The sequence below is a fragment of the Vidua macroura genome, chromosome Z, assembly GCF_024509145.1.
Source record: "Vidua macroura isolate BioBank_ID:100142 chromosome Z, ASM2450914v1, whole genome shotgun sequence".
Classification (NCBI taxonomy): domain Eukaryota; kingdom Metazoa; phylum Chordata; class Aves; order Passeriformes; family Viduidae; genus Vidua; species Vidua macroura.
Window position 1 is genome coordinate 8,329,458 of NC_071611.1, and position 14,976 is coordinate 8,344,433.

Consider the following 14,976-nt stretch of genomic DNA (forward strand, 5'->3'; position numbering starts at 1 on the left):
AAAAAAGCTGGGAAGGCATTAAATAAAAGAAAAAGTAAGGTAGCTTAGGGAAAAAAATCCCACATTGCTTTTTACACAAATCATAATATACATATTTTCATAGGGGTTTTGAGCACTGGAAATTTTTTATTTCATGAATCTGAAAATGGTCTAAATTTATGCAGTTATGCAGAAAAAAAGGTATTTGCCCTTTTTTTTTAAACAGCTGATTTTAGGTTCTGAGTATCTCAAGGTGAGACTCTTGTAAACTGTAATGTGTTCTGTAATACCAAACAGATGGCTTTATGGCCTTTTTTGGCTGTTGCATAAAGTCAATTAAATAAATATAGATCTTATGGAGAAATAAGTATTCTAAAAAGTGATAAAACATATATACAATTATTACTACTTGGTCTGAAAAGACTGTTGTATCTTCAGATATTTAGCCATTTAAGAATCAAATATTCCTTTTTCTCAAAAGCTGGATTCAGTGTGTTCCTTGTGGAGTGCAGGAAGAAGGGTGAATCCACTTGGACAGGAGCCAAAGTGCATGATTATCTCAGAGCATCATTATCTCAGGAATACAGAAAGACGGGAATCTCAGTGTAGTATCATCGATACTGACACTTAATCTATGTGTAAACTGTCAAATCACTTAGACTCCCCTTGCTCTCCTTTCTGGTTTTGGGAAATAAGTGTGATGGTATCATTCCATCTCATGAGACTTCAATAGTCGTAAATGATTTGGAAGTTCTGAGATAAAAAGGGTTAAAAATTGTTGCTAAGTACTATTCATGGTTGCCATATTCAAGCTTATTTTAAATTATGAATGCATAATTATTTTTAAAATCACATAGAAAAAAAAGAGTAAAAGCAATAAAAAATGAACAGGAACTAAAATTGAATTGAATTGAAAACAATTAAGCCAGAATTTACATGATCTAAAGTAACTAAGGAGCCTTAAAATATTTTTTTAGAATGAACTTCAAAGTCACAGCTAAGATCTTAAAATAACAAAAGCAGAACAATCATTTTATATTGTGTTTATGCCAAGAATAACACATATGGTTTGAGCCAATAACTTGGACAAGTAAGTGCCAGAATAATGTAAATAAAACTAAGAAATATAATATGCATGTGATGTCTTAGTGATAGTTGCACCCTTTAGGTTTTTAGTTTAGTGTCTATTCTTGTGCATATCTTCACAATGATTTGACACACTCTGGAAAAGCTTATTTTTATATTCTTGCCAAAACATGCTAAAAAATAATAGACCTGTCATCTTAATGTTGATTTGCTTTGGGATTCTGTTTGATATATTCATATCAAATTTATTCCATTTAAAAATATGAAGTACTGGCAACCTAACAAAGGTTTTCCAAATATGAAAGAGTTTTTCTGGAATTCATGTCAACCATATCCCTAAGTTATTCACAGAGTACATAGAATATGATAGCAAAACATAATATATAGATTAAGTTGCATTGTCTTCTCATAGCTTCTTGACAGAACAGTTTTTAATCTGTTCAAGCAAAATAAATTCTAGTACTGGTTGTAGACTATGTTGGAAACCATAATGAAAGAGAAATTTAATTTACAGCATTGTTGCCTACAGCAAATGCAGAAATATCTACTAGATAGATTTTCCTTTTGACATAGTTGAACCATGCCAAAAATCTCTGAAGGCAAAGGAAGCATTTTCCTTCATTTCAATGACCCTTGGAAACAAGCCGGAGTATAAAAACCATTATATAACAATATTACAACACAGGAAATTTCTGGATATTTAACTCGTATTTTTTAAAGAAATTATATTTGTTATCCATCTCCCAAATAAAATATAAATCTTTATAATATGAGATTTACAATAGGACATTCACAAGTTTGTCAATATACAATAGGAACAAAATATTTTATATAGAGCATTTATTCTCTGTTTCAAAATTGTTAGTATTAAAACAGATTAACAATTCAGTTCCAGTTTAAAAAAAATTCTTCTTGACTGATGCTTAACACAAAATACAAGACACAAGTTAAATACAAATTCTAGCATTTTCACATTTCATTTTCCTTTGTACCTGTCCAAATTATAATTTACTAAGACAGAAGGAGAACTACATTGGGAAAAAAAATTGCTTTGCACATTGTTGAGGTCCTAATTTATCCTGGGAATTTTTTTTTCCCCCAAAGCATTCCATCAAACTGGCATCTACACTATGTTTGTGGTGTGACGTACATTACCAAAAAAGCAACTGCTGATTATCACCACAGAAATTAAATAAAGAAAACATTCTTTAGAACATGGTTGGTTAAATTTTCCACTTTGTTTGAAAGAATTGCAATTATGGGTTATCTAAAGTGGACACCAAATAACAGAGCAGCTTAACAAATGGCTGCCCGCTCTGTCATATAAATACTTCAGAATCAGTGAGTACATAAACATCATTTCTCAAAGAGGAAATGAAACCAGCAAATACAAAGCGTGCAGTTCTGGGTGGACAGAGGCAGAGAATAGGCCCTGAGCTGCCCTACTTCTCTTAGGCTGCTCTGGAGGACTTTTGAAAACACAAAAGTTTCAAAGTTCATTAGGTTAAAATATTTATTACTTGGTTTGTAATAACAAGGTAATATAAAACACTGCAGAATATACCGGTAAAATTGTTAAGAGTAATGATGAACTAAAGCCGAATTCTGACCTGCAGGAAACAGATGCAGTGACGCTGACTTCAGGCAAAGTCTATCTAATTGCACTGAGTATGAATTAACCCATAAATCTTTGGCATTGCTTTTCATAGCAATAGTTTTGTTCTAGTTATTATTAGGATCAGATTCACAGATTCGTATGAAATATTTTGGATGGCTTAAAAGATATTGATGTGATTATTTTCTGCAGTAGCTCCATTTTAATTAATAAAGCAGGAAGTTCTAACATGGATTTAATCCTGAGTTAATAAGTCCTAATGAGTAAATTTACTACCTGTTTTCATCCAAATGTATTGGAATTTAATATCTATGACTATCCCAAAAAGGTGACTCCACTCAGCTGATTTCAAATCAGAAAAAGTGAAATAGTGATAAGAGTTTGAGCAAGGTATAAGCTGACTAATGGCACAAGAACAATGTAGCCCTCTCATGTACTTACATGTGAAGAGCAAAAAATATATTAGAGAGCCAGACAAACCACAATCCATGTCTTTCATCTTACAGGACTTGAACTAGCCTCACCTTCTAGACAGATCTTCTCTGCTTCTTTTGTTTCTTGGGTATCAGAAACATCTCTGAGCCAGACGAACATACCTCTGTGCTGGCTCCATGCTGGAAGAGGCCCATCTTCTTTGCAAAACAGGTCTTTAAACAGTCTATTTTGCCTCCCTTGTATAAGCACATTCAGCCTCTCCCCATGACTGCTGAACCAGAGACCCACAGTACTACAGAACATTCCAGCTTGGGAGGCACCTCAAAAGATCATCCAATCCAGGATTTCTCAGGAAAGAAAGCTTAGACAAGACAATCTAGTACTCTGTCTAATCACGTCCTGAAAACCTCCTGCGATGAGGACCCTACCACATCTCTAGGCAATTCATTTTCCAGTGAATTTTTGTTCTCACTGGAAAAAATTATTGAAATGAAACATTTCCTGACTACTTTCACTTACTGTCCTTTGTCTTCTCCATGTAGCTCCTTGTGACAAGTGTCTCTGTTTTTTTTTTTTGTAGGTGCCTTGTAGGTACTGAAAAACTGTGATGATAACTACTTCAAGTCTTTCCTCATAGGACATATTGTCTAGCCCTTTGATGATATTGGTAGCCCTCTTTTGAACCCTCTCCTGTCTTTCTGTGTTATTTTTGGATTTTGGGGATCAGAACTGGAGATAATAATACTCCAGGTGTGGCCTGATAGGCACTGAGTAGATTGGGATATTTCTGTCACTGCTAGGTAACCCCCCTATGGATGCAGCCCTGTATCTCAATGGTGCTCATAGAAGAAGCTACATACAGACTATGAAAAAGTGGTGAAATAAGTCTCTAAATTATAAGCTTTGAGTGAAATAGCCGTAGAAAATCCTTTTCTAACTTGTGTTAGGACTGATCATGCTTCCTTTCATGCTGCTAGAAATGCCTGTGTACATAAAAAGTTGGCTTAAAGAGAAGTTTTAATCAATGGCTTCAGTTGACTATATCAGGAAGTAAATTTACTGGTTTTGTTTTCCTTGCCAGAATGTCATCATAGTATTTCTATTTTTTCAGCTATGAATTGTAACTGGAAAACATAACAAATTACACTGTTTTGGTGTGACATTGCTGAAAGTATTAATACACTTTTTTCCCTTTTATATAAGTTATTCGAAAACAGATATTGTTTGCGTTATGTCAGAATGTTTTGAAGTATGCTTAAGATTTTAAATTAAAAATAGGGAAAACTAATATAAAACTGCATAAACAATAATTTATTATTTTATGACAGAAAAAGGATAAAATAATTTTCCTGTAAATTTTCAATATTGCATGGAGATTTTATATACTTGGATTTACTTTAAATTTTCTATTTAGACTTATTCTATTAATTTTCTATTTAGTGACAAACTAAATTTGCACTTGCCTACATTGTATGTTCGTATTATTCATTATAACAGGATTTCTTTTGAACTACCAGTGGTAGAGAACAATGTAATACACAGGAAAACTCAGTTTTCCAGTAATATCTGGCTTGTACATTTATTATATTCTGATGTTTCTACTGCTTCCTTCTCCAATGCTATACTTAGCTATTATAGAGGAACTGATTTTCATGGTCCTGTCAAATATAAATCAAAGCAGAGCATGAATTTTCTTAAGGTATTTCAGCAATTGGACTGTCAGTGTAGACCATTTCTTTACTGGTGTTGGACTTGTGTACAATAATATGCTATTACTTAATTAAACAGATGCAAAATAATCTGAGTGATAGGAAAGGTCTACATGTGGGGCATTCATCAAAATTATTTGGTATTTGTATCCAGCTGCCATAAAAATATAATATACTTTGAATTCCTGATGCTTTATGTCTAGAAGGTCTAAATTCACTGGAACAAACACATGAGCATGACAGCTAGATACTTTTCTTACTTGTTTTGTAAGGTAATATAACAACATCATTGTTTCAGTGGAATTACATATTGTCAAGCTTTCAGTTTGTGATGTATATCAGTTGCTGGACTCCTAACACCAAATTAAATTTATAAATAATAATCTACAAAAGATTTGGTGGTCAGGTTTTGACAGTGTTCTTCATCAATTCTTTCTTTTATTTGTCATCCCCAGAGATCACCAATACAGCCCTGACAAGCCCTTTGCTTTTAACAAACCACTGATTAGGGCTCGTAGTTTTCACTTACAAAATAACTAACAAAATAACGAAATTCACTAACAAAATAACAAAATGTTATTACACAATATCCAATCAGACGTTTCCTTGACTATGTATTTTGACTTGATGTAAAAAAATGGCAGTTTATAATCAGCTTGTGGGTCCCCTCTCTATCACAATTAACTTCTGCAATTGAGACATTTTTTCTTTAAATTGAATGTGAGACATATCATCTTGAAAACTTATTATAAGCCTGTCCAAATCAGCCTAATTTTAAGATTTTGTTGAGTAACTAACATGTCAAATTAATATCTAAAAGTAATTTTTTCCAGTTGTAGTTCTTTTTGAGACAAATCCATGATCATGTAAGATTATGTGGTAAAATCACAATGATATTCCAATATTGTTACAAGTGGGATTATTCTTTTATGGAGCAAGGATGTATTTTGCTTTTGGAACAGAACAGCACTAGATGTATTTTAGGATGTTAGTATTTTAGCATGTCAGATGTAGAAAAAGTCACTACTACTTCAAAATAGGTGTTCAAATAGCAGTTAGGAGTGTAATAGTTTCATTTCATGATTGACCTTCGAATCTGCATACCTTCCTGCACACAAACATGAAGTCAGCAGTGAAACACAAATTGGAGTGTGATGCTATGGTGTTCTTAGGACAGCAAATTGTATTTTTTTGATTTTGAAAGAAAACTGAAATTGTTTCTGAGGTTCTCTCTTAGAAAAGGACCTTTGAGCAGACTTTTACCTCAACCAAAGTTTGATCTTTTATGACCTTTTATCCTCTTAGGTTATTTCCTGACCTTCTTGGAACCAGTAAACAATATCACTGTAGTCCAAGGGCAAACAGCAATCCTCCACTGCAAGGTAGCAGGAAATCCATCTCCGAATGTCAGATGGCTAAAAAATGATGCTCCAGTGGTTCAGGAGCCAAGACGGATCATCATCAGAAAAACAGATTATGGTTCCCGTCTAAGAATCCAGGATCTGGATACCACAGACACAGGATACTACCAGTGCGTGGCTTCAAATGGGATGAAGACAATAACTGCAACAGGAGTTTTGTTTGTCAGGCTTGGTGAGTTCCTGGCTTTTATGACTACTCAGACTGCTTTATAGACTAGGTATTAGTTTTAACCACAGCATAATGAGAAATGAATTTAACGTTTTAAGAAAATTCTCAACACAAAAAATAACGTCAGCGCCTGGGGCCTCTCTCCCAGCACAGAACTTCTCAGTTGAACTTGATACCCCTTTAGTGGTAATAAAACAAAGTAAATACAGATGTCGAGGTCTGTAAATACACAGAAGAAAAAAAAATTAAAGAAGTGCCAGTAAAAAGTACAAAAAGGTAACATTTCATTGCCTAGAGTTTTCACTCTACTGCTGAACTCAGTCTGTGAAAAAAAAACAAAAACTGATGAGAAGAATGAGAAGCGGTTTTCTCTGTGATGTTCATATGTGAAGCATGGCCTCAAATTCTGTCTTTTGATGAGTGAAGGTACACCACATCTTTGAACAAGTGCTTATATTGCATTTTGGAGACTTTATAGTCCAATCTGGAAGCTAACCTTTTATTTAGCTTGCCTTTGGAGCAATGGGAGAAAAATTTCTAGATGCATTTTTCTAAATTTTTTTTCTAACTTCGTACTGTAAATAATGGATTCCACAGTTTAGTTTGTAATGACTGAGTATTGAAATGCTGAGTATTGACCCGTGCTCCTGTCCTGACAAAAGTTGATCATCCCCTTGCCACATCCTAAACTCTGATAGTAAGGCACAGTTGGGTCCTATTAAAAGGTTAAAAAAATAATGCCTTGTCTAACTACCTGTGTCTTTATGGTGGAAAATATTTTATGAAAAAAAAAAAGTCTATTCAAGTTGCTGCTGGAGCAGACAGTAGATTCATGTGATTTTTATTTGTGGCTTTTAAAATAACACCATATAATTATGTTCAGGAATGCAGAGGGTTTTGTTTGGATCTTGAGATAAACCTTCCTTAAAGAGACAATTTCCCTTAGATGGCTATTGACTTTTTTTTATGATGTTGTCCTTGAGCTAAACTTGTCAGCAATACTTGTTTGTTTCATGTTTGCAGGTCCAACAAACAGCCCAAATCACAATCTTCAGTAAGTACTCTTTGGAAAATTTCTTAATGTGCTCTGACTACTTTTGTTTTGTCAGAATTTAGTTCATAAACTCACTAAATGCTGCCTGCAACCACAGTATTCTTGCTAAAAGTATCTAATTTGACCAAAAACTCTCAGAATGGATGCAACTTTTTTAGACAGAGGTTACAATGGGTTTTGGTTTGATTGACTATTCTTGAGCAACTTCTGCTTACTTACTTCATGTTTTGAACAAGCAAACTACCATAAAGTTATGTTGGAACAGTAATTATTTACAGGGCAAGTATGGGCTAGAAAAGTGGTTAAAAATGAATGGGTAAAATGCTTAGCTTGCTGTGGTTGCAAATTTACCCATGTTACATTATTATATCTTGAAGAGCCAGTAGAATCCTGTCACTGAGTAGTTAGGAAAAACCTTTGTTTGTTAGTGTGATTTTGACTTGAGTGGTGGTTTGGTGATTTCGGCAAGACACCTGGGTTCATTTGCTGATTCAGTTATAAGGATGAAAAGAGAATCATAGAATGGTCTGAATTGGAAGGGATCTTAAAATCACCCAGTTGCAACTCTTGTGCCGTAGGCAGGGACACCTTCCAGTTTATCAAGTTGTTCCAAGTACCTTCCGGGCTGGCCTTGAACACTTCCAGGGTTGAAGTATCCACAGCTTCTCAGAGCAACCTGTTCCAGCTCTTTAGCACCCTCTGAGTAAAGAATTTCTTTTTAACATCTAATCTAAACCTGCCCTTTTCTAGTTTAAAGTCATTGCCCCTAGTCCTGCACTATCTCCCAGTATAAAAATCCCCCTCCTTCCTTTTTATGAGTGTCACTGCCCGGTTGCGGCCACAGTACGGAGGTCTCCCGGCTAGCGCGCTCCCTATGGCCGGAGGGCGCAACAGGAACGGCTGCCCCCAGAACTCTTCCGAGACCTCCCGGGTGGCAGCGCTCACAGGGAGTTGCTGCTCCTGTGGCTGGCTGTGGCGTGGGTAGCACAGCTCCGAAGCAGAAACGCAGGGCTGAGGTGAAGAAACAGGAAGGGGCCACTTTTATGAGTTCCAAGGTACTTTATTCCCCAGGAACGTTCAGGCACAAGTAAGGCGCAGGAATGAGGGGGGGCATCACATTTTAAAGAGGGGAAGGTACAAGGGGTGGAAACAACTCACATCCAATGGGGAGACATTAGGGGAGGAGAGCACAACTGTAATCCAATAAAGGCAGCACAGGGGAGGGAGCAGGCTTAGCAGTCCAATGGGAAACTGTGCAAGGGGTAACAGACAGGGAACTTCGCAGAACAAACAGGGTGTGTCCAACTTGACAGGCAGGGGTAGGGGGCAGTGAACTGGGGATTGACATGGACATCTAAGAAGACAAGGGAGGTACAAAGGAGGGACTGGGGAGACTGACATAGGGACTGACAGGTGCTCGTCGGGAAAAGGTTGAGGTAAACCACTTAGGGCTAAACCATTAGAGCAACAGAACGGGGTACATGGAATAAACCATTATAAACTCATTAACAGAAAACAATTGTAAAACAACAAACCACCACAATGAGAACCTTTTAAGGCTGCAGTGAAATTGCCCCAACACCTTCTCTTTCTCCAGGCTTAACAACCCCAGCTCTCTCAGCCTGGCTTCACAGAGAGGTGCTCCAGTCCTCTGATCATCTTCATGGCCTCCTCTGGACCCACTCTAAGAGGTGTCCACACCTTTCTTGTGCTGAGGACCGCAGAGTTGGGCCTAGGAGACCTAGATGGGGTCTCATGAGGGCCATATAGAGTGGTAGAATCCCCTCCTTCACCCTGCTGGATATACTGCTTTGGATGCAATCCGGGATACAATTGTCCTTCTGGGCTGAGAGCTCACATTCTTGGGTCATGTCCAGCTTTTCATCCACAAGAACCCCCGAGTCCTTCAAAGGGCTGTTCTCAATGACAAGATCTCCTAGTCTGTGTTCATGTCTGGGATTTTCCCAACCCCGGTGCAGCATTTGGCGCTTGATCTTGTAGAACTTGATGAGGTAGGTACGACTTGCCCTTAGTGAAGCTGTGCTGGCTGCCTTGGGTGAGTTTGTTGTCTTTTATATGCCGTGGAATAACTTCTAGGAGGATATGCTTCATGACTTTTCCAGGCACACAGGGATGTTCCTCACATCTTCCTTTCTCCTCTTTTTAAAAATGGAAGTGATGTTGACTACCTTGACTTTTCAAATATGATGAGATTGTTTTGGCAATGATATCAGCCGGTTCCCTTAGGACTTTGGAACGTATTTCATTAGGTCCCATAGACTTAGGGCTACTCAGCTTCATCAAGTGATCCTTGATGAAGTCTGCTCTGCACTTTAGTGGGAGGGACTTCACTCCCCCATACCTGCACAAAGGATCAAGGACTTTAGTGGAAAGGTTGACTGCCAGTGAAGAATGAGGCAATGAAGTCATTGAATAACTCATCTTTCTCCCTATCAGTCACCACCACTTTGTCCTTCTTGCTTATCCTGGGGTACATTCTCTTTGGCCTTTCTTTTCTGGCCTATGTCATACCAATAAGCCTGGGAACCAAGTTTTACATTGGTTCACTTCTGTTATAGAAAAAGTAATTAATTTTATTTCTTTTGGCTTCCCTAGTATTTTCCAAGAGCTTCTCCTGTACTGAGAATGAACTTGTTTATGTTTCACAAATACCAATATAAATAGAACATTGCCACTGATACAGTGAAAAAAGGAATTACTTCATGACTTCCTCAAGTGGAAGTAAATTAGGGTTCCCAAGACATCCTTCATCCTGGATTTTCCTAGGTTTTTAATGCTTTGCTATGCAACCTTTGCTGGACTGGAACACTAAGTTAAAATAAATAACTAGGAAAAGAAAAATTAAAAATCCTTTCATTTGTCTTATGACACTTCACAATGGGTCTTGTACCATTGGTATTGAAAGCAGTAGTGTGCCATCATTGTTCTGGACCTGCCATTAAAAGGTGAAGTGAAGAGTACACTGCTGGTAGATTATTTTCTTTTTAATATCCACTAGATTATGGAGAAACCTGAAACTTTAGAAAAATGAGGTCAGGTCAAAGGTCTAGTGAGAAGTCATGAGGATCTTATCATATGAGGCCCAGGAGCTTTCAGGGATTAGAGATCTTTGCCTCATTGCATGATTACTTCTGTTTCAATTCTTTAAAAAATCAGTCCTTCAAATAAAATACCATGTTTCGGTGGTAGAATTATTTTATTTTCAGAAACTGGCCATGATTTTTAAAAAATGAATATTTTGCATAAAATCATGCAGGTCATTTTGTAAGCCAGAAAAGAGGAAGGGTGGAAAAAGGCAAAGGAGTACCTAACTACTTGGAAGGAGGTCTCATGGAGCAAATTACCCTTTCCATTCACTGCCTGCACAGTGCAGCCTCACACTGAGCCACGCAAGAGCCATTGCTGCTGGTATTAGTGCTTCAAAAAAGATATGCTTCAGTGGAAACCTGAAACATAAAACCATTGTAACTTGGCTTAAGATTATACCTATCAAATATTAAGGGATAAGAAACATTACCTATGTAGATACCATCTAGCAAGGTATTTTTATGCAGTTCATGCTGTGGATTCCTAGAATTAATTGGCAATAAAAGATTGCCAGAGAGAAAATGTGTGTTATGCAGTCAGACTTGCCAGTGCAAAAAAGCATCTTGACCTTCAGGTAATGAAGTTAAGGTGTTTTCATAGAAATCTAGATATAAAAACTTTCAACCAAATACATGCAGTCTTAAATTGCTGCTGATTATTTGGAGACATCTTTATTTTTCATCAAAATCCACATGTCTAAAAATTTCTAGGATTTTTCTGTAGAAATGGAGAACTACAATATGTCCAATTTATCAAAAGTATTAAAATTATCAAAAATAGTAATAGATAATCCAGATTAATTTACAAAAGAAATAAAATTAAAACATGATCAAAAAAAATAGTTTCTGATCAGGCTTTGCTGTCTACAGGACTGTGCTACTAAAGGGTTGTTTTGCTAGAGTACAACCCTTCAGCAATCCTTTCTCTCACTGCAGCATGCTTTACTTTTTGCATCATTAGTATTTTTAGTTTTGCCTCTCAAAAGAGAGACATCCTATCTGTTCAGAAAGATACAAGTGTATGAATATAAAATAAATGTTTAACAAATACCAGAGAATGTTTTTTTTACCATGATTTAAAACAAAGCAATGGGCATTAATACCTTGGAGTCTAAGAGCAGAAACAGGGCAGAAACAGTTGTCTTTCCTTCTAGAGGTGTTGTTCTTAGAAGACAACATTATTTTAAAAGACTGCATGTTCTCTAGTCTAATGTATTTTTCTTTTCAATTGAATTGTGAGATTAAATTTTATCCATTGGGCAAATTCCTATTTTGAAGCAGTTTAACTGTAGTAGTGCCATCTTGAAGGGAGCTTGGGATGGAAGATATCTAATAATTGAATATTCAGTTTGTTGGCTCGTAAGGGCTTCTGGAACATCCTCTGCGAAGTGAGGAAGGCACACAGAATGCAGGCAGAAAGAAATGCCCCTGAGCTCAGCCCTTGCCAAGTGTATGGGAAACATCTCTGTTGTCACTGCTGCACTTTTCCCTTTGTGACCTTTCTGAAATCTTCTTAGGATGTCAGGAGCTGAGCCCTGTGCAGAAGAACTGGGTTTTTCAAGAAACCTTGAGAAGTCCTGGTTTTATTGAACTCTGACTTAAAATCAGTTATGGGTTTGCAACCTTTGATGCCTGCATGCTGAATGCTTAGGAGAAATAGGTGAGAAGAAATACTGCCACCAAATAGAAACAATCATTACTTTGTGGAGGAATTTTTGAGGTATTAATTATTCAGAATAAATTTGCATGTTCTTATGCCTGATTTTCAAGTTGTTTGGGACAACAGTAATTTTTTAAAGATTCGATCCATTGAAGAAAATTGATGAAGCAATTGTAGTTACGAAAAAACCAGTTCTTTCAAACAGTGGAAAACAGAATGTCTAAAACCAGTAATATGGCTGTGTTAAAATTCCAGTGAGGAGGTTGGGTTCCTGAGCAATTATTCTCCATGGTCTACATATCCCAAAGCACTCCTTTTCTGTGACCTCAAAGGGAAATTTCTGCATGATATGAGGGCCACTTGTATACCTTTATGGTGGGAACAAACTCATTTTCATCATGTGATGAATCTTCATGTAATTACAAGATAGAGAAGAGAAGAGAATATAAAGTCTTAGGAAAGAAGGTAGAAAGCAGTGGATCATCAAAGCACTTCACCCTCAGGCCACTTCCCTGCCACTGACTGAGGTCTTCCAGGTAAAAGACAGTAGCTGAGGGGGAAAATAATTTTGGCAAATAGGTTTGCCAAATCTCTTTGGCAAACCAAAGGTATCTAACATCACACTAAGAAGAAAAAATGCTTCCTTTACAGTCAAATAGCAGTGCCTCTTGTATTTTCTTTCTTTCCTTAGGTGGTGTGGCAAATTTCTTTGGTCTCAATGTAGTTTAGCCACAGATAACACTGTTAATCTTGGAAATGATACAAGATTATCTTAAAATTCACATAAACAGATGTCTTTTTTTAAACAATACAAGGTTGTTTCAACTCAGAAGTTACAGTGTTTATTCAGGCCCATAAGGACCAGGTGTTTGGTGATGTGCTTCCTCCAGAATGACATGCATGCTTTCTGTTGCATCAAAATATTAATGTGGCTGAGACATCATATTTGAAATCTGTGTGTTTTTTTAAGATGCTTGTGGTAATATGTTGAAGTTACAGAATAAGCTTATACTTGTGTTTTCATTTCCTGTTTTAATCAAGGAAAAAAATTTTATGATTAAAACATGAAACTGTAATTTCAGAGGTCTGGATTTAATTTCTGACTGTAGTCCTGTCTCTGTGTGTGATTGCAGCAAGTTGTTTAACCTTTGGCTTTCCATGTTTTGTACATCAAATGGTCATGGTGGATCTTGGGAACTTTTTGCCTTCCTCTGCTATGGGATCAGATTATTTCAAAGTGTTTTGGGTACCTTCTTCTCCCCATAAAGCGTGGAATGTTATCCTGTTTTATGAGTTAGGAACTGAAGCACAGATTATCTTGGGCTGGTCTACATTAAACAGCGTGTGTTTGTCTTGGCAGATTTCCTGACTCCCTGACAATCCAATTTGGGGATCTGGCTGAAACATGCTGCAATTCCCTCCTAGACCCTGTGTGTCAGTTTCCTTTTTTTCTCTCAAGGCTGAGGGGGAGGCTGTTTTTCGCCCTCCTGTGGGTTTGGGGCTCCTTTCAGGGGATTTTGATCCACAATCTCAGATCTACTTTTGACTTCATCATTTTAAATGTCCTTTGACAGTCCTTCAGGCCAAGACAGGAAATTTGGAGGAAGGACAGAACTAAAAAAAAGGTTACACTAAATTTTTTCTCTCGTATCTATTTTAGAGTGCAGTTTTTCCATTTTTCCTCTAGTTATGTTGGATACAGCCTAGAAAGGCTCAGAAGTTTATGACATCACAAATTAACATGTAACTAAAATTTATACTCTGATCTGTCTGGAGATGTAGGGTGTACTCAGAAGAAGCTGACAGTCTATCTTGTAATAAAACCCAAATTTTTTATCTTAATGTTACTCAATACATTTCAAAAAATACTTTCCCCCTCCTCCTCTTTTTAAATCCCAGAACATGTGTAATTCAAGGCAGAGTTAAAGAGCAGTAGAAATACTGTTTTGGGCTGCTTTGCACCACACCAAATCACAGCTTCTTCCCACATGACATTGCTTCTTCAGCTTGAATCTTCCTCTTAAATGCTATCTAATCACGAGTAAATAAATGATGAACAATCTAATGCATTTTATATTATTAAGTGATAGAAGTAGAAATTGAATATGCTTACAAAATTGATGAATTTTAAAAGCCAGATGTGTATTTAAACTAATACACATACCATCTTGGTAGTAGACACAAGAGTCTGTGTTCCTGCGACTTGTTATCTGGATAAACTGTTATAAGTGGTAGAGTTTTTTCCTTTCTGTTAGAGAAAGGGAAGAACTGAAAAAAGGTGTTTACAGGGAATATGTAGGCAGAAAAAATTATAATAGTTCGCTTCAATGCTGTTATGCTCACTAACCCATGTTGTTCAGAAGCCCCGAAAACAAAGGAAGCTAAACATATGCACAGGTGATTAAAAATAAATCTTCATGAAAGTTTTGCCTTTTTTTTTTGCTATTGTATAAATCAAATGCCCTTGTGTGAATTAAAGGGTAATGCAGATGCACTGCTTTACTGGGAGTAACTGGTGTCAAAGACAAAAAAAGCAAACCTACAGGACTTGACCTGTATTTGGGCAAGGTTTCTAATACCTTAGGAAGAAGTAGTATTTACTTACATTACTTACATTTAAGCTAACTTAGGGTTAAATGTCAGAAGCACTTACCAACTTGTTATTAGCAGTACTGTCAAGATACTTATAAACGAGTTGGCTCAAGCTTTGTACTGAATGTAGTTCATTATATGTAGGGCTA

The 14,976-nt window shown here is 36.6% G+C and overlaps 1 protein-coding gene across 2 annotated transcripts in view; it reads left to right on the forward strand.

Moving 5' to 3' along the window:
* ROR2 (receptor tyrosine kinase like orphan receptor 2) overlaps window positions 1–14,976 on the forward strand; it is a 140,388-nt gene that overhangs the window by 98,967 nt on the left and 26,445 nt on the right. For both annotated transcript variants that reach the window (XM_054004365.1, XM_054004366.1), the window contains exons 3-4: window positions 6,130–6,417; window positions 7,438–7,468. In XM_054004365.1, the coding sequence (XP_053860340.1) occupies window positions 6,130–6,417; window positions 7,438–7,468 (319 nt within the window). The remainder of the gene's footprint in view (window positions 1–6,129; window positions 6,418–7,437; window positions 7,469–14,976) is intronic.